At 36.0% G+C, this 20,465-nt stretch overlaps 1 protein-coding gene across 1 annotated transcript in view; it reads right to left on the bottom strand.

Annotated features, from left to right (window-relative positions):
- Positions 1–3,468: 3,468 nt before the first annotated feature.
- MEOX2 (mesenchyme homeobox 2) overlaps positions 3,469–20,465 on the bottom strand; it is a 53,879-nt gene continuing 36,882 nt past the window's right edge. The window contains exons 2-3 of the mRNA XM_027723251.2: positions 17,044–17,216; positions 3,469–4,777 (exon numbers count right to left, since the gene is read on the bottom strand). Of these exons, the coding sequence (XP_027579052.1) occupies positions 4,553–4,777; positions 17,044–17,216 (398 nt within the window). The 3' untranslated portion in view covers positions 3,469–4,552. The remainder of the gene's footprint in view (positions 4,778–17,043; positions 17,217–20,465) is intronic.

Genomic DNA, 20,465 nt, shown 5'->3' with positions numbered 1-20,465 from the left:
ACACTGCAGCTTTCAGCTGTAAATGATGCCAAAAGACTATGAGCTTAAAATTAAAGTGGAAAGAAATATATAAAAGCAAATGAGTTCCATGGAGTCGTTATGAATCTGAGGTAACTGTGTCCATCACCACTGAAGCCCTGTGCCAGTTACTGCCAGTTATCTGCTCTATTGCCTTTTTTAAATGAATATAGACATCAGGTTGTGTACAGAATTTTCCCTTTCAATCCACACACATTACATAATGGTATTAAATTACGGTACATAATTGGTTAAACATTACTCTCTAAAATTTCTTGAATCTTGTAGCTGATCTTAAATACTGCATGTACTCTATTAAATACAAGCTCACCCAAGAGACATCAACTGACTGAAGCCAGGAAATTCTAAACGAAGGCTCAAGCTGACATTTTGTCCCTTACTTATATAACTATGTTTCCTCATAGCTACTAAGAGTGCATGTCCTCATAGTGCTTTTTTCTTTATTTGTACAAATAATATTATTGCAGCAGTCAGAGCCTTCACTTAAGAAAGTGGGATACATAAACTACCTTGAAAATTGGCCTGTAGTGGAAAGATATAGGTATAGAGTCTCTTCTTGTGCTCCTTTTTTATGACTACTTTTAGATCCAATGAAAAGTCAAAAAAAAATAAGCACTTAATTAAATTCCCAATCTGCTTCCAGCGTGTGATTTAATAAATTCAGTCAACTTGCAATGGTAATATTTTACGCATACCTCTTGAACTGCAATTGTCAAAATAAATCTGAAAACAATATCTGAAGCCGTAGTAAACAAAAACATAAAAACCCAACAGTCATAAAGAAAGAAACCCTGAAATAAGCTATGGCCTTGTACCCAAAACAGCAGAAAAAAGAATTCTTATCATCTATCATGCTGAAAATTAAACTCTTAAGCATCACTCTTTTTACAGTCAGTTATATTTTCTGTGTAGATTTCCTGAGTACATTTATGTGTCTGTCTCAGCGACACACCAACAACAGAACATCAAAGAGTGGTTGACTCTGGACATATACAATATCAAAATTGTGGTGGCTCAAAAAATATGTTATTACCCATCAGAAGCAGGATTCATTGACAAGCCATGAAATGTGATTAACCACTATTTCATAACAGGAATTAATAAAGAGAAATAAACTTGACTAGGTTTCATCACATTTCAGTCTACCACCAAGTGCCTGCACAAGTTTGGGCAAATCACAATCTTAGGACTTGATTTTGTCCATCAGTTAAAGGGTATAGTCTTAGCTATACAATATAGTTTGACTGGTAGGAGACTTAAGTCTGCAGACAGATATAAACCAAAGAAGATAGAACAAAACCCCAAGTTGTAGTTCAAAAGCCTTTATCCATACCTGTTTTCAGCAACAAAATTGTGCTAAAACTTTGATACAAAGCCATAATATCTTACCGCATTTGATTGATCCAAGGAGTTTTCATAAGACAGTTTTTGGGTAATTGAGGTATTCAGAACAAGATGAGACATCATCTGCATTTATGAGTCCAGAGCAGACCTAACCCACAAAGTGATGTTAAAGTGTGGGGCATTTGTTGCTGCTGTATGTGGCTTGAACAGAAGCTAACTGAAATCTGGAAGAAGCATGTCTGTATTTCTGCGGGGCTGTGCTTGCAGGGAAGTTCCTTCAAGACCATGATAGGAAGTTCACTGTGCCTAGACTTCATAGCTTCAACTGCTGCCACTTTGAGTTCTCTGCACCATCTTGCACACACCAGTGGTGTACCCACAAACAGTTGTTTAAATCCACCAAAGGTCTTTGAGTAATCTGAAAAATTATTACAGAGTTAGCAACTTACATCCAATTTCAAAGTCTGAGCTGCTTTTAAAACATGGGAGATTTTCAGTTTTGTTAGCCATCTTTTTTTTTTTCTGTAGTATAAAGTCACATCATTTGGTTCTTTGAAGGTTCATTCAATTATCTAAACAAAAAATCTCCTAGCACTGTAAATCCATTTGCATGTTTCTCTCTCTTCAACCTGGTGCTTGAAGTCTCAGCAGATTCAGTTAAAACTAGGAAAATGGAAAATACTGTCTTTCTCAATAGAAAAAAGATCTTTCTGGTAATGAGATTATTATGGCTCACAAATTGCCATCATCACACATACTGGCTGCTTCTCCACTGCAAGTATCCCAGTCCAATGCCACTTTTCCTACAGAATAATACACCTCTCAAAATGTCTTGGGCTAGAAACACATTGCTGGTGCATTTCAGGTAATGTAAATAAAGCACTTCCATTTGTTTTGTAAAATGTCAGCTCAAACTTGGTTGATTTTCAGATTCAGCTGTAATTTTTTTATAGAATGATAGCACTAAACAATTCTGTAAACCTGAAAAGGGATTTTTGGCAGAGTACTTGAAAGACAATAATCTTCTCTCTCCTCATTACTAGAAAAACAAGTCACATCATATTTGACTAAATCTCTGTGGTTAAAAAGTGTTATTTGAAAATTAAAGATAATTATTTTCAAATTTCCATTCTAATTTTTCATTTTGAAATGTAGTTATATTTCATTTAAGAGGGAGGAAAAAACAGCCAAGAATAAGCTTTAGTCTGAACCACTGTATTTTTTATTGTTTTGATAATCCCTAACAACACCCAAAAAACCTTTCATATCCAGACATAAAATCAAAAATATCAAGTATTCACAAGTGTTTGGCTTACTTCTCTATCCTATTCCCATTCTCAGCACTTTTATATGACAAAGGCATTCAAAAAAGAACTGAGAAAAAGATGCAAAGCCCTTTAACTGCTGGAATCAATTAATACTCTGAAGTCTTTTAAGAAATTAAGTACCCATTGCTTGGATATTTGAAACTAAAATGGTCATGAAAACAATTAATGTGCAACTTGCATTGGAAAGGATTTGGAAAATAGACACAGAGTTCTCGATTACATTTAACTTTTATGATGTCCTACTGCTCCACATAGCAGAGCTTCACTGAATGCTTACAAGTATTTACTAGGGTATGCACATTTTTTGCTCCCTCTTTCTTTCACCCCTCTCCTTCTATCGCACTACCCAGTCCAATTAATCTGATTTATTTTTTTTTCTCCTGAACAGCTTTATTGAACAAAGGCATGATAATACAAGCATCCATCCCTTCCTGATGTTTATTACCTTTCATCCATTTCAACAAGCTTCAACAAAATAACACTTCACATTTGCTCTAAATCTGGAAAAAGGGTTGAACAGACTCTTGTTGGTTTTGGCTGAAGACATCATTAGCTGCCAGTTAAATTTTTTTGCTAAAGGAAAAAGTTTCCCAAGTGGATCAAGGTAAAAGGTTTACCCAAGATTAAAAGCCTAAATTTGAAAACAGCTTTCTGTTGCCCCCAGACAGACTAAGTTCTGAAAGACCCAAAAAAGACAGAGCTCCTTAGGCAAAAATCACTTTTAGAATCCTATGAAATCACTGTAGAAAGACGAGAATTATTTAAAAATGATTATTTATTAAACATATTTCTTTACAAAGTACAATCAATGTTTTGCATTAAATTTTGGGGTTTGGTATTTGCCTGTATGTACACAAAAGCTTATAACAGAAAATGTGTCTTGATTTTACACATGGGACACAATATAGTTACCTTCATATTTTGATTTCTACCAACATAAGCAGTTGACAATAACTTTCAGTTTATCTGCTGTTTTTTAAACTGAATACGAAGCAACAAAATTTCTACAAAATGTCAGTATTTATCAATGTACTCAATCATGAAAAAGTAGAAATTAATAATCCTTTGGAAAGTTTCCACTGAGCATGAATGGAACATGACATTTTTGGCAGGTTACTGGACTATCCTTATGATCCTAAAAATCACTTTTTGCAGTTATAAGATAGGAAGAATTGAAGAGCTAGGTAAGTTTAATAATACCCTATTAGCAGCAGTTGATAGTAAATGCAACATAAGGTTTGTTTTGTCTGTCATACAAGGATGTGTCCTAGCAGACACTATTGTGTTGTTCTTTACTTGAACAAAAGTATCTGCATGTATTGTATGTCTTTGGAAAAACAAAACAAAGATAAAGAGACAAAAAGCCATTTATTGTCATGAGTGACTATTGCCATCAGCTAATATGAATGCATTGCTAAAAATTAGTGAAGACAGGAAAATGCTGTAAGGTAAATATATACAGAGTTAAAATACATTTCTTATCCACTAGATAGTGATTTTGTGGCACTGTGGTTTTCAGAATATAACATCTGTCGAGAGCAATGTAATTTTCAGTGCAAGCTAAAGCAAAAATACCTGCCCGCTGTCATAAACACGACAAACAAATCTGGAATGTTCAAAGTAAGTTTGTCTTCCACTTCTCCACTCTTGAGGCACCTTTAAGACATGGCACTTACTGTAAACCATCTAAAAATCAAGAAAAGCAGACATAATAAGCCTGAATTTTCCATAACAGCTTTAAAAATCATTGCCAGAGTCACTTGCATAAGTAAACGATGCCTGTGTAAGGCTTGCCAGCAAAGCATCTTTCCTGAGAACGGAGCTGGGGCACTCTCTGTGTATCATAAGTGTGCGTGCTCAGAGCTGTGGTCGCTGTCGTGGCTGTCGTCGTTCGCTAGTGAGTCCCCTGTGTGCTGGAGACCAGCTGCGCCGATGCCAGAGAGCTCGGAGGGGAGCAGCGTGCCCTTTTTCACATTCACCAGTTCCTTCTCCCGGGCCGCTGCTCCTTGCTGGCCCCCTTTTACTCGCTTCCACTTCATCCGTCTGTTCTGGAACCAAACTTTTACCTTCACAGAAAAAGGACACAACAAGAAAAAAAAAAAGATGGGGTCATTGAAGGTAATAATGAACTTTCTATCTGTAGCACAGCACTTGGGGATTTTTTCTTATTTTTTTAATGTGCCTTTCTGGCTGTATGGTAAAAAGCTTAGCAAGCCTTCCTTGAAGATCAGATCCAGTGTTGGATAGGACGTAAACACTGCAGATGTGATGACGGCAAAGGAGGAAAAGGGGCTACTGTAGGAAGACAGCTAGGCTATCTGCTGCAGACACCTCCATGGGAAGATCTCAGAGCCCTTTAGAAAACATTAAAAAGTTCGGGTAACTCTTGAAAAACATATTAATGCCATTTCTCAGGGAGAGAAACAAAGGCAAAATGTTTCCCATCAAGGGACTGTGCAAAAAAATGTGCATTTCAAGTAACAGAGTACCCTTCATAGGAGGGTAGTTGCTTTGGAAAGGAACTTGCACTGAAAAGTTGGCATTGCTTTCTGTTTTGTTTCTGCAAATTGGTGGTGAGTTTCAGGTGCAGCAGTTAAAAAGCACTTTTTTTTTTTGTAACTTGTTGAAGTATCTGAAAGAATATTCTTAGCATTCAAACTTAAGACTTCCCTCTCTATTTCACAGATGTGTTTAAATCATTCTAGTCAACTCATCCTTGATTCTGAGACATTTAGCCATAGACCCTGGTCAAATTTTTCAGAAAACAGATATCCTCAAAGTCAGAGGGCATGACATTTATAAATTTGAATCAAAATTAGCTAATAATTTCAGATAAGAATGGAAAAGAAATTCATAGCATGGAAGATTAAAAATGTATCTGTGTTTAAGTCACATTAAACCCCAAGATTTTACTCCAGCTGAAACTCATTTCCCCTCCTCCCCTTCTCTGTATGGAAATATATGAGGGAGAAGTAAACCTAAATTATTTGCACTGCAAACCACAAGGACTTTTTTTTTTTCAATAGCCAAAAGAAAAGAAACAAAAGATGTGCATAGCATCTGTTAAGTATATTAGACTGGATTAAAGACTGATTTCAGATCAACTTAAAGTATTGTCACTGAAAACAGGATGAATAGAATATTATTCGGTTTGATTCATTTAGAGTTAATGTTGCTGAAAAATCTTGTGCGTGTGTCTGTGCAGCTCTTCAGATGAAGGTTCCACAGAAAAATAAACAATGTCTGCAACATTTCACTTGGAAAGAAAGCACGAAAGCTTGCAATGTTGGTATATCCTCTGCTGTGTTAAGCAGAATGTGTTTCAGAGTTCTAAAAGAAACAGCAAGGAACAGGCACAGCAGGACATATTGTACAACATGAGTAATAGAGCCACAAAAATGCTGTTTTGCTGAATCTGTCTTACACATCCAGGAAACATCACAGTGTTTAACCTTTACTATCACTTTGAATTTTACATTAGAATTTTACTACAACTGAACTGATAGATTACGTCACTATCTTTGTGTATGTACATGGGAAGGAAGAAAGGTATATTTTTGTTCTTAAAACTCTATATTCCTGCTAAAATCAAAGTGAGCTGTTAAAGCAAATCACTTGGGAACAGAGCGAAATGATTCCAGGTTAGTTAAGAGCCTTAAAACACAGCCCATCTTTTCCCCTAGTCAAATCATCAGAGCCAAAGAATCTGCCTTGTAAAATAAAATGAGTGTAAATATTACTGGCTGCTGTGATGTTGGAAATTATCACACTCAGGACTGCTGTCAGAAGTGTCCATGAAAACAGTGTCTTCAAAAGGGCAGCCTTCTGGGAGAAGTTTGATGTTATTTTCTTTAGTTTTTTGGTTGTGGTTTTTTTTTTTTTAACAGTGAAGTTTCCCTTGCAAAAGGCACTGCTCTACTGGTGCAAGATAGTGCAGTAGATACAACTTCAGGCATAACCTAAACATCAAAAAACCCCCATTTTGGATTCAACCCAGTACCATGGGATATTATCACATTTCTTCTGAAATAAGGGCCAAAATAATTTTATTTGGTAAGAAACTACAGGCTTGGAGTAATTGTTAAAAGATGTGAGAAATTCTCTGGATTTTTTATGTCCTTGAACATTCACAGAATAATTGACAGCCCTGAAATTCTAAAACAAAATAACAATGTATAGATGATATATTTGAAGCTAAAATTTCAGTGCACAGCCTGGATGCAACCTACTTTAACTTACTGGACCAGGAGACATCCAAGCAAACAGCCTTCCAGATGCAACCAGTTTATTTTTGGATACTTGAGAAATTGAAGCTAGTACTCCTATAACCATTGTCAGAAACTATCCTGGACGGAATAGGGGTGAGCAGGATAATTACTGCCTGGTTTCTGATGCAGGTGCTCATTATTTTTCTCTCATAGACAAAGCTAAACTCTCACATCTTCTGAGCTAACATTTCTTGACAGTTTTCTACTCCAGTTTAATAAATAAGTTTTGTTGTTGTTTTCCATTTTTTATTACAATATATTTTGCTTCTGCTTTTTATAATTCCAGTCACTTCACAATAGCAGAGTTGAGAGGAGTCTGTCTCCTTGAGCATTAAACCCAAGAGAACTGCTTGACACCTGCTTCCAGGTAATAATAAGTAGCCGATGCCAGGCTGGGGAGTACTTCTTCACTCAGATCACCTGCCCTCAGATTAGTTCATAGGATCGTGCCTCGAAGTGCCTCCACCAGGGATGAGTTGAGGTCAGTGTCTGCATATTAGCTGATATAAATGAATTAAAGGATGATGACTTCCCTTTTCAAGCATAAGTGCGAGATCCATTTACATATTCCTCGGAGTATCCAGAATGCAATGCTATGTTTGCACACAACTCATGGTCTGGGAAACATGGCATTTGAGAAAAATCAGGCTAAAAGGACTCCAAGTACCTTTGCATGCGTTCTCTTGAGTGTAGAAGAAAGGCAGGAACACTGACAATCCCATTGAATAAAATGTACTACTGACTGGCATATAACCTTCCCATAAAGAGAAAACGGTAACAGCGTTAAAAAGAAAAAAGAAGTTAAAAAAGGCTTTTTTTGTAAATGACTGTAAATAAACTGCATCTTGTTTACTTAGAGAATATCAAAAAAGAAATGTCTTTATTTGGTACATCAAAGATTATTTTCAAAAGCTAGAGATATAGTGACGTTTATTGTTGAAAATATTATGAGTTTATTTTGATATAATTTGTTGCATTAGTGTACAGCAGGACTCTGATATGATGGAATACATTAGATATTTTTTATATATATTTCTTTATGTCCTCCATTATAAAGTACTAAAGTCCAGTTTGTCCTGATCCAAAGTGTACGAATGTCAATTTGAGTTTTTCCATACAGCTCAATAGACTCTAGATGAAGACTTCGATGCTCATGTGCTAATAATATGAGACAGGTACTTCACTTGTTATTTCCTCTAGAGATCAAATTTAGATATTGGAATTATGAACTTCCTTTGGAGCTGAAGAGTCACTTATGGAGGGTATAGTTGTTACTGATATGTGATCCATCTATATTTTAGTAATAGGAAGTGAATCAAACTTTGTGTTAAGTACTTCAGAGCACCGATTTATCTGGATTCATGGAAAACCATGCTTTTTAAACACAGAACTCATTTAAAATTTACAGCTATTGCACAAAACATGAATCAGAACAAAACACTCCGAGAAACAAAAAAGGAAAGAGGACAAAGAAAAAGGAGAATAGAATAGAATAGAATAGAATAGAATAGAATAGAATAGAATAGAATAGAATAGGAAGATCAAGAGACACAGAAAGGAGAGCGACTGAGTAAAAGAAAAACAAAGAAATATTAAAATAAAAATAGAGAGTGAAGAGAAATCCTTACTGAAGTGAACTTGAAAAACTCTTGAACTTTTTCCCAGTAAAATAACTAGCTGGTGCCTTTTACAACTTTTGCAAAAAATGATATCCTTTTAAAGTAGTTTAAAGATCTACTGTGGCAAAATTAATACTATAGAATTTATGAAACTTTATATGCTATTTTTCAAGTCTATTAGCTCCAACAGGATCTGAGAGTGCTTGTCACCTGCCAGAATCAGGTCCTGACTGCTTACTATTTATCAAAATAACTCTCTTCTCCACCCTCTGACTAGCACAACTTGACTGTATAGAGCAAGCATATGTATGTACAGAAAACAAAGGAAGTGGAGGGAAATGAACTATATTAAAGATGATGGTAGGATTAACAGCTGTTTCTAAATCAGCACTTATGATCCAGTCTATTGAGCACATCTGCTTATGGCACGAAAGCCTTGTTTCTTTTCCCTTAGTCAACAAGTTGTTTAGCATCTGCATCTCCACATCTGATGATTAGACTGTTACTTAAGATACGAGTAAATTATTTATTAGATTTTTCCTGATGTACAAGATAAATGTTTTTGCTGTGTCCAATTTATTTTAGGACCTACTCTGTAGTAATCACAGGAGGAGAGTCAAAACAAGGAGGTTGACACTGTTAGTGTCTACATTGCCAAAGTAATTGTTATATACTTATGATAAAAGGTCCTTGGTAGTCTTTAGGGTCACATGATGTGCTGTCTTTCATGTGTATCTTTAGTACAACTTCCTGATGCCGACATCAACACATCATTTTGGTTCAAAATGAGCATGTTTCCTAAACTTCTGATTTAATGCTCCTCCTTCAGCAGAGCTCTTCAGTCACATTAACTTAAAGAAAAACTGACTTAAAAATTAAAGCATGACTGAATTCAAAGTACCTTAGTTGCACTGTCTGCTGTCTTTCCTCTTTTAAGAAAAAAGACTTTCTCTTTAAAAAAGCTCTTCTTTGAAATGAAAGAGGCTTTCCTAAAATTAGGTTTCTAATCCAGGTTTTAGTGGCAGGAGTCCCAAACAAGATTAAAATTTGAGGCCTGATATCTCAAAAACCTTAAAAATTAGAAAGCAAAGCGACTGCCAGTTGAAACTTATTTTGCTTTAAGAGATGCATATTTCTAAGTGTCTTTGAAGTCAGTATCCTAAATTCCATGTTTTATTATAACTAAATGTGTCATGAAAACCAAACCATCAAGCCTTTTAAGCATTCTGCCCTGGTCCTCCATTGTCCATTTTCTTTTTTTTTTAATTATTTTTAAATCTGTCAATTTGCTTTCCTCTAATATGGACAAACATATGAATAGCAAAAAGTAACCCAAGTTTTCAAAATTTTAAAAAATGAGGTTTATTTCTAACCTGCTTTGGCTTTGAAAACATCCCTGTTATTTTTAGATAGTACACTTATGCTGCCAAGTTTTAAGGAAAGTCAAACTCCTGAACTTTACAGAAATCACTGGTGTTTACAGCTGAAGCTTACCTTTTTTGCATATATAGAGATAGTATTTTCATGGTAGTTTATTCAGCAAACTTATAAAAGCAAACAGAAATGTACAACCAGAAGTTTCTTTTCCTATGAATAAATATAAGTATTGGAAGAATTAAATCTATTGATTTAAAATGTTTACAGAAATGGTAGTCATAATTATCAGTTCACTTCAATAAAGATAACATGAAATTTTAAATAGTTCCTGTATTTCAGTCATGCTGGATGCATGGGAGAGTAAGTTAAGGTAGTTTTATTAAATTAAACTAAATTTTCTTACCTATATAATTCAAAGGAATTCCAATTTCTATTCCAAAAAAAACTCTCTTAAATATCTTAAATATATTTTGAATATTAAAATCAGCTTAAATAAATCTGAGTATTAAATGTCTTCTTAGTTGTTATAAAATATTATCAAAATCCATAACTTCTCTTTGGAAATTAATGAGTGGTATCAGAACCTTCGATTAAAATTACTTAAGTCACCTGCTCACTGATTTAAAGAGATCTGCTCTGTGTTAAATTACAGGACTTTGCACTGAGTGTGTACAAGTACTTTGCAGCAGCTGTTGAGAAAAAGGGGAGGTTTTGGCAGGTGCACAAAGGACAGCTGGAGCTTTTGGCACCCAGGAAGGTGTAGGAGTGAGTTCTGGTTTATCATTACATAGAAGTCAGTTGAGGTTTGGGTACTACTTAGGTGACACATTCTCCTTTCTACCTCCCACGTTTAGACAGGGATAGAATAGACATTATATTTCAGAGGACAGCAGTGATGGGAGTACTTCATTCCAGTTTCAGAAGTCTTTGGGAGCTCTCAGTTTACCTCCCTCTACTCCATCCAAATAACTGCCACCTTCTCCACCAATGATCTTCAAAACTGATTTCATGATCAAGCAGTTAACCCTTCCTATTCAAAATCTCTCCAAAGTAGGTTTCACAGTTAACATACCTTAAGCAGAAAGGGGCATACTATTGCATGTTCCTTCCTCCTACTGACTTGTTTTACACAGTCTAAGGAAATATTTTTTGTAATAATTAGTCTTTCTCTTTTTGGTCAAAGGCAAAGAAAGGCAATCTGCTGCTAGAACTCCCTCTACCTTATTCTCCTGTAATATATCTTTTTAGAGTCTACTTTCATCCAATTTTTTTACATGTGTGTAGTTCCTAAAGGGGGCTTACAAGAAGGATGGCGAGGGACTTTTGATAAGGGCATATAGTGATAGGACAAGGGAGAATGGTCTTAAGCTGAAGGAGAGTAGGTTTAGATTATCTATTAGGAAGAAATTCTTTACTGTGAGAGTGCTGAGGCACTGGTGCTTCTTTCTGTTACTGCTTTAGTACAAAGAAAGGCAAATGACTTGAAGAGTAGAAACCAGTGAAACTAGAGAGAGATTTTACATTTTTCAATGGCCTGCATAAAAAATATGTTCTTTATTCTACATGTTCATTTTTAACCTCTAATATAATTTGTTCCCAACAGATTTCTTCTATTTCTTAAAGTGCCCACAAATGACAAACCTTAAAAGCTCCTCTCTCCTTAAACAGGTGACAGAAGAAGGTGCATCTTTCTCAACTTGAGTCTAAGAAAGGGCAGGGACAGGTAATGTCAGAACCTCACACACTTTGTAAAAGCAGCCATATGAGCTGCTAATATTTTATATTGCGTGGGCTGCTTGGCACATACAGAGGTTTCTCCCCACCCAGAACCTCACATGGTTTCTCTGCAGGTGTAGGGTACATTCACAACTAACAGCTTGATGCACTTCGATCTTTGCATATGAAAATGCTTGTTTGAATTTAATCAATACTGCAAAAGTAAATATGCTGACTGAAGTTTTGCCATATACTTTTTAAAAAAGAATTATTGTACAAATCAAAATTATGCACAAGTTATTATTAAGTTTTCTAGGTGCATTCTTTTCTAAGAAAGAACAGTAACTCTTACTGCTGGTATTTATATTGCTCAAAACAAATACCAAAGTTTTATTTTATTAAGAATGTCACAGTAAATAAACAAAAAATCCAAAGGATTTCAAGCTACATAGGTTCATTATTATAGTGTGTGTATAGAGAGTGCTTAACACATAGAAGCATGGAATGAGCAGCTGCCTTTCAGAGAAGATGTGACAGTGTGACAAATCAGACAGATATGGTCAAGCCTGTCCTATCAATTCAGTTGTATTTTGTTTGAAAGTATACAGGGGAATAATTTCACCACTTAACCTCAGAAAACTAGCTTCCTAAAGTAGGAAACTAGTCATGCTGTGTGATGCATGGAGAGACATTTACACTTCCAGAGGCTGTGCAGAACAAACACATGATTGCAGAATGTTGAACTCCCTGGTCTCTCACCTGGGTGACTAAGGGACGCTACTCTTACCTTAACAGTCAAGTCTAAAAAATGCAGTGATTAGCTTCCCTGAAGCTCTGCAATGCTGAGAAGGATTTTAATGAAGTCATTTGTGATGAAACATTCAGATAACCAGGTCTGAAGGAAACTTTTCTAATGGTAAACTTCATTTAGTATTTGTATGGTCATAAAAATGCAATGCTACAGTGGGCTTTATGGTACTATACCAAAGTATAGTTTAAATAGTAGCACTGTTTGCTTCTGTTTCTGGTAGAAAAAGGCATCACAAAACTTCTTCCTTTTTCACTCATCCCAAGTTGGTACCACATGCATGGAAGCCAAACACGAATACAAAAGCATTCTTCATTTTGACAAGATTTTGTCCTTTGTCTATGTAAAATCAGTGGCTTTAGGCCTTTTATAAATGATTGGTGGCTTCTGGGTAGATATTGGAAATTAAAGTTGAGAAGAAATAAACCTTCTCATTGCCATCAGCAGAATTTAATCTGACTAGGTGGGATTTTCCATTTATGTTGGCAAACAGAAGCATATTTGGATTATTTATTCCGGTAACCTTAGCTAGCCTGCAGAACTGCAACATTACTCTTTTGATTAGCTCCATGCAAAAAGATCTTGCGAGGTGGAAAGATCTCCTACTCTTTCTATATTTGGCAGGATCAACTCCATAAAAATGTCCATTTTGCCACGCCTCTGATACCCCACTGCAGCTGCTTCCTCTCCTCATCCCACAGTGAGATATTAAAAAGTCTGCATGGAACTTTCTCCAAGTTTATCTGGATGTACAAAAAAGCCAAGAATGCGCTTGTCAAGGTTACAAATATCTAGGGAGCAAAGATAGTTTTTAGTCTAACTAGCTCTTCAAAATATAGTAAAGGCCTGCCAGCTGAAAATTATTAACTGCTGGCTGAGCTGGGATTGTGAGTGCACTCTATAGGAGATGGAGCAGGAATTATATGTACCTATATTTATGGAATGCTTACAGTAACATAATAGAGCCATCCTACCACCAGATGTGCTTATAATGCTCTCAAAGTGCACTCCTATTATCTAGGCAATTGAGGCACTTATTTCATTTCATCCTCCTGTCTTGTAACTTGGGTTTCCTTTCAAGGGAGTGATAGGATTACTTCCTTCTCCTGATCCATATGTTATGAGGGGTTTTTTTTTCATTATTATTTTGTGAAATGGCCTTCCATGAGCCATTTATGTTTGAACTGATCTTGTAAGTTATTACAAAAGTCAAATGGAGCCTTACTTTGATGACTGTAGAACACTTTAATACCCTTATACAGCTTTTTAAATATAGTCAGACATAGTTTTTTCTACAGCTTGTTTAAATGACAGAAAGGTAATTATGAAGTGCTAGTTGGTCAGTGGCTCTTTTAAGCTGCAACGTATGGTTGAAATTATCACTACAGTCAAGAGGAAGATAAAGCTTTCTTAAGATAATAGGCATCGTGATTTATCTCACATCTTGGGAAATAACTGGAAGTTGTAACTTTAGGATGACCCAACAATACTCTTCCCAGATTATTTTTTGTTTTTCTGTCTCTGAATAATATGCTTGTAATTTTCTAAAATCCTAGTGAAAACAATAATGCTAAACAAGTAGCACCCCCATCAGGGGTTAAATCTGCTCTCAAACCTATTTTCTGAGCAGATATGTTAGATCATCTAATACCCACTTCTAGTTTTTTGTCATTGTATTATCTGAAGCAAGTTTCAATTCTCTGTGTGCAAATTCAGTGTTTCATGAGAGATCAAGAAAGCTTCCAACACAAAGAGGTCTATAGCCTGTGATGAGATCAAGGCTATCACTTGTGCGTTCATTTATTTCAAAGAAAGGAACTATAAAGTACCATTTTCTGCAATGCAGCTTTGGGCGGAAAATAGTAAAGGAAAACTGTTCCACAAATAGCAATTTTCTAAACATGCTACCTTGCTGGAAAGGCCAGGAGGGTAGGGAGAGGGAGTGTGCAAGGCTTTGTTTCTATCAGTATATTTTAGTTCATATTGTTGCACTTGTTTAAGGTTGGTATCAAATATGATCTATTGGGACAGCTAGTTAAAAAAAAGTAGTAACAGTAGTAAGTATGCAAATAAGTGTTGTTATCTCAATAATAATTCATTCTGGTAATGATGGAAAGACGGGTCCTGAATCTGAGTTCACTCTCTTAACTGGAGAGAAAAGAAATATTAGTGTCACACCACACTCACCCTGAAGAACTTTGTAAGTCACTGAAGGAATACTGATGTAAAACAAGCATGCAAGAAAAGTCAATTCTTTTGATTTACAGCATTCAGCTTCTGAAGTCTGCCATATACCATGGAAACCCACACCCAGATCCCTGCCCATTTACACCATTTTTCCATCAAAGCAATATAGTTGATTTAAAAGAGACATTCCTAGTTTACAACATTACTTGGCTTAGTATAATTCAGAAACCGAAAAATATTTCCAGAATTTCCTTTCCATTTTCTTTTTGTTTGTTTTTTTTTTTTTCTTTTCGCTTTTTTTCTTTTCTTCTTCTTCTCTCAGACCATTTTACTGTGGCAAGATACAGAACTGGATTCTATCATACTAAAAATCTTAATGCTTTCCTTTTCCTAAGCAAGGGTGGTGTTAAGCAGGAAGGCAGGAAGGAAGGCAGGAAAACAGGAAGGAAGGGAGTTATCTCTAGCAGCTCAGTTGTCACTCTGTGATAATCTGAGGAAGCAGAGAAGAATTAGATTACATACTTAGATAGACTAATGACAATGCTATAGAAATTATCACAATTATCAGCAGAATGCTTAAAACTGACATTTTGTGACAACTAGAAAATAGCGAGTACTCTCATGACTTAAATGAATTCTCTGCACTCATGTAGCCGGGCTGCCTTTTCTCCTCCAGAGACAATATTCAATATTTAATTGTCACTTTTCAGTACGTAAAATGCTTTTAGAGTAACTATTCCTTTAGGATAGTGAAATGTCTCTTAATTTAGTTGTACTACTCGACGTGATCTTTGAAGAAAAGACTGTAGAATTTATTGGGGAGAACAGTTAAATTCCAGGCCAAATTCATCATTATAAAATATGGGGATAGATATTCTGAATTCAGCTCATTGGTTCCCATTAAAGTGGCTAGCAAATCTTTTTTAAAATTTATTTCTTATTTTTCAGTTTCACACTGACTCTACCTTTGTCACTGAGACAAGAATTCACTCCTCCTCCCCTCAGCTGTCAAAATCAGGTGTGAAAATTAATCTATTTTTCTCAGATTACCTTAGGCAGTGAAATAAAAAAGGCAAAATTTTATCCATTATTTGATACAAAATGGTGTGCTTCACAAATATAACAACCATATTTAAGTAATTGAAAATTACCCCGGTGGAACCTGGGAAATGTGGTCAAGTCAAAAAAGAAATTGCTGTATTCTTCTTGACAAGACTGAAGGGACAGCCACTCTCTACAAGCTTTCAAAAAAAAAAAAAAACTGTGGCATTTGCTTGTGTGAGTAAATGTGTCTTCACGGCTGGATTTTTGCTGATATATCTACTTACAGCAGGTGTTAATGAAACTCAAGAAAAGGGCAAACCTTCTTACATGTAGAGTTCACAAATAATCATGCTATTTTGATATAGCTTACTTTGAGTATATCATCATCTTACTGATTGCGTCTAAAGCGATCCCTCAATCTAATATTGATTTCTGAAGAAAGAATGACTGTCCATCAGTGGGCAAAAAGCTTTCCATTTTAATAATAAAACTGTAGGTAATATTTCATCAGATTTGGTGTACTTGAAGCTGGTATTCTAAACTTCTTTACTAAAACACATTTTTTAAATGTGTATGTTGATATAATTATTATTTGAAATGTGACTTCACTACCTATACAGTGTCTAGAGATGAGATCCTGAAACACTTCAGTACATGCGTAATGTGGATATTTCCATTAGAAATCAATGTGACAACATGCATGATGAAATGTAAGCACATGCAGAAGTGTTTCCCGGACCAGGGTTTGGTGAGCAGGAAACCAACAACAGTGATAAGAAATTCCATCATCTCCTTTGCTTTCACAGAGCAGGGTAAGATAAAGTGGTTTAAAATGCCTTTATTCCAGTTTTGCTGGTGTTCCCATTCTTGCTGCCATCTGGAAACAGGATGTTCTGAAACTCTGGATAAATGGCAACTGCATGTATTTAATAGACTGAACCAAGATGCTCATATTTGTTGCATGCAGGCAAATCAACTGTTTCTGTGTATAGTATGTTGGACTTACCACCTCCTCAGAGACACCAGTGTGGACAGATTAGAAAAGATGTGCCCCGGTCTAACAGATATATTACTCGTGCTTTTACCTTCTATCTCTGCCTAATAGATGAAACTAATCTTGTCAGTGGTGCATATAAAAACATAAATTACTTGCATAGCAGAGAGATAATAAATGTATATCATTTTCTGAAAACATTCAATCTGATATATCAACATAACTATTAGTACAATAAACAAGAGCTCTGCTGTGAGGAACTACTAACCACTGGTACATACTGAGCAAGCATTTACAATCCATTATTTTGTATCAATACCTGTCTTTCAGTGAGGTCAAGGTTTACTGCTATCTCATATCGTCTCAGCCTGGTCAAATAGTTATGATGAGCAAATTCTGCTTCTAGCTCTCTGATTTGCTCCTTGGTGAAAGCTGTCCTTTCCTTCCTGGGTTTACTGTTGACCTCTGTCTTGTAGTTTCCTTCTTGGGAATCTGAAAAAAAAAGTGCAAAAATGGTTGTAACGACAAGTGTACAGCTAAATAGGAAACAAGCCTGAAGATAACAACAAGCTAAAATTAAATTCTTCAAACTTTCTTCTCACAGAAACACACTCTTGCTTTCATTCCTATGGATTCTTTGCTGTAAATCAGGAAAGCAGCAGTAATCTGGCAGACGTGAGCTGCTGCTTCCATTCACACACGTCAAACTTTAGCTTAAAATCTTGCAGTGTTTAATTTTCTAACAATTCTCTGTAGAATTTCTGCAAAGCTTCAATTGTTTCCCATTTCTGGCAACTCTCGGTGCATCCAACCGGTACAGGATGTGTATCATTTGATTAGTGTTTTAATGAGTAATACTTCAAGAATGTCTCTCCTATCATTTTGCTAATACCTTAAGCCAAAGCTCTGTTTTAAAGCATACACTTTAGGGTTTAGTCCAATAAAACTTTCAGGGAAAGCTAACAGACAAAGCATAGGAAATTGAACACACATCAAAAAGAAACTGGTGAGCATGTCCATGGGATCTTCTCCTGCTTATACTATGGTACAGGCTAAGAACTTTTTGCCACTGCTAGTATCAGTATAGGAAATTTACTACCACTTGAGCTACCTAATCTGAGGAGCTCTGCTGAAAGTTTCATTATCACCCTCATGATTCCTTTTACTCTCAGAAACAGGTACATTTGGGCCTAGCCCAAACTACTGAACTCACTAACTCAGTGTCAGTCATTCTGTTGCTGTCAGTGAAACCTGTTTAAATAAATGAAAAGAGTTCAAACTGAAAAAAAAAAGGAGAGAGTGGAAGTAAAAAAAAAAAAAAAAAAAAAAAAAAAGGACCAGACATTTTTTAAGTCTGGGTATGATACGATACCTATAAATCCAAAATTAGCAGGAGAGCAGTAGGAGTATCATTAGTCAAATTCTGGCCTCACAAACCATCTTAAAAATGTCACAGATTAATTCACACTTCGGCTGCTGATTTAAATAGAAACGTGCATCAACATCCAAATGACCTGGCCCGCAAGAAATCCCTCCCTGGGACTCTGTGTCAGATGAATCATCGGCGTGCCTGAGACTGTCCAACTGGCTAGTGAGTCTAGTTTCAAATCTCCATTTTATAAAGGTGTAAAAATGTTTTCAGTTTTTGTCAGTCACTCTGTTGCTTGGAAGGAAATTTTGGTGTTGATTTTTTTTTTTTTTAATGAGAACTGTTGATGCTTGACTCAGTGCTATAGTCATTAATTTAAAATGTTTTAAAGCTAATGGCTTCAGGTTACCAAACCTCTTTACTTTTGCTGACATGGAACACAGAACTTTGCTTCAAATATGCAGTGTACCACTGGCTGGATGACTGAGGGTATCCACTGAATTGTTGACTGGATCTGGGAGCTGTTCAGCCAGAACTGGAGTAGGGATTTCCTAGGATGGGACCCCATTAGATGGCAGACCGATTGACTACAGTGGAGGGCCAAGGTCTATTATCCAAACTCTACCCAGAAAATTTGACAGATCAAACCCATCTTAAACCTAGAAATTCACATTTCTTCCTTTATACTAGTTGGCAGACTAGAGTCACTGTAACTTCTCTCCACATTTTCCTCTTGCACAAACATGCACATTGCTTTTATTCCTTCAAATTTTCTTGTCTTGCCACCTCATTATAAGATCCAAATACTATTTAGATCACTTGTATATCAGCATTCCAATAAATCAATGAAGAGAGATACCTATATCATTACTCTTAGTATCTGGGGTTACCATTCTTATACCACCAGATGTGTTTTGTATATGTTTGAAAGCAGGCGTAGTCCTTATGTGCAGCATGACACAGAAATGTATTTTATGCAAGTCATTGTTAAAGTCCTCTTGTAACTGTCTTGGTCACCCTATGCCTGTGTGAGGCCATGAGCCAAGAAGCCTTCCCATGTCAGTACTTGCTGTAAGAAAGACCCATGGCTCACTGGTTTTCAAACTATAGGTTGTGATCTTAAATAAAAATAATGTACCTATAGATGACCGTGATACCGTATTGAAAATTAAATACTAGAAATGAAGACATAAGGCTGGATACGATACAGAAAGAGGGGTCATGAGTGTAAAACCTTAGTAGCTACTGCTGTTGTGCATATTCAAAGGGAAAAACTTCAAGAGTATCTATCCAAACATCTCCCAGGAGGTTATTGACCTCTGTAAATGAGTGAGACTTGTAACACAAACAATTTTTCTGCAGGATGGTTCCATGAGGAAAACAGATTTGCTGTACAATCAGTAAAACCTTATATTTTTTCATAACAGTCAGAGCAAATGATTCCCAATTTACAAATGTGATTAACATCTAAATTACAGGTTCTTGGGATACTGGAAAGTGAAGGGATGCTAGGATAAGGAAAGGGAAATATAACGGCATGAGTGGCATATGTCTTTCATCTTTGTGAACACAGAGGATTCAGAACTGCTATCAGTTAGCCCACACAGATCCTGTGCAAATATAAGCATTCTTGGACAATTGGTCATTTAGACATTTCTGCCATTGTTCAATACTACCTTCAAGTCAATGCTGGATTCTAAGTGCCTGACAGCCACAGTTTTGTTAGTAGTAAGATTCCAGACTGATGCCGTGGCAAAGTTGCAGGTTTTTATTTATTTATTGAGAATATCATTAAATGAATTTGTAATAGTTGAGATATTCTGAAAAAAAAAAAAAAAAAACACCAAAAAAAACAAAACAACCACAAGGTATATACAAACATTTGCTAAAAGCAGAAGTTAGAGAAATAGGCAGAAACCTGGCATAGGTACACAGAAAGCTGACTCCATCTCAATACTGAAGGTAATGCAACAGAGCAACTGGAATCCTAGGAAATCTGTTTAAGAGATATGGCCAGCAAGACAATGGTGTTTTGTTCAATGCATTTGAGATATTGAAAATATATCTAAAAGGAGATTTAGATGGATACCAGTTGGGTGAACACGAGTTATGAACTCTTGGTGTCATCTGACTTTCTCTCTACAGTGTTGCTGTGGTTCACATACAGGTTGCCTTTCAGTGTCCTATTGATGTCGTACTGCTTGGAAGAGTAATTTTAGCATTTTTGGTTGTTTTAATTTCCAAAGCGATAAATTCAGGTTTACTGATTGTTTCTTTTTAACAGTCTCTACAGAGCCAAGATTGGGAACTCCCATCTCTTTCTGACCTTCAGGACTCTGTTCATATCGCTGGACTGCTTCTTTTTGGTGGAA

Source organism: Pipra filicauda, unplaced genomic scaffold (genome assembly GCF_003945595.2).
Source record: "Pipra filicauda isolate LSUMZ 115617 unplaced genomic scaffold, ASM394559v2 scaffold66_size7647185_pilon, whole genome shotgun sequence".
Taxonomy (NCBI): domain Eukaryota; kingdom Metazoa; phylum Chordata; class Aves; order Passeriformes; family Pipridae; genus Pipra; species Pipra filicauda.
The sequence above is the reverse complement of the archived record's forward strand: the minus strand, read 5'-3'. Positions and strand labels throughout refer to the sequence as shown.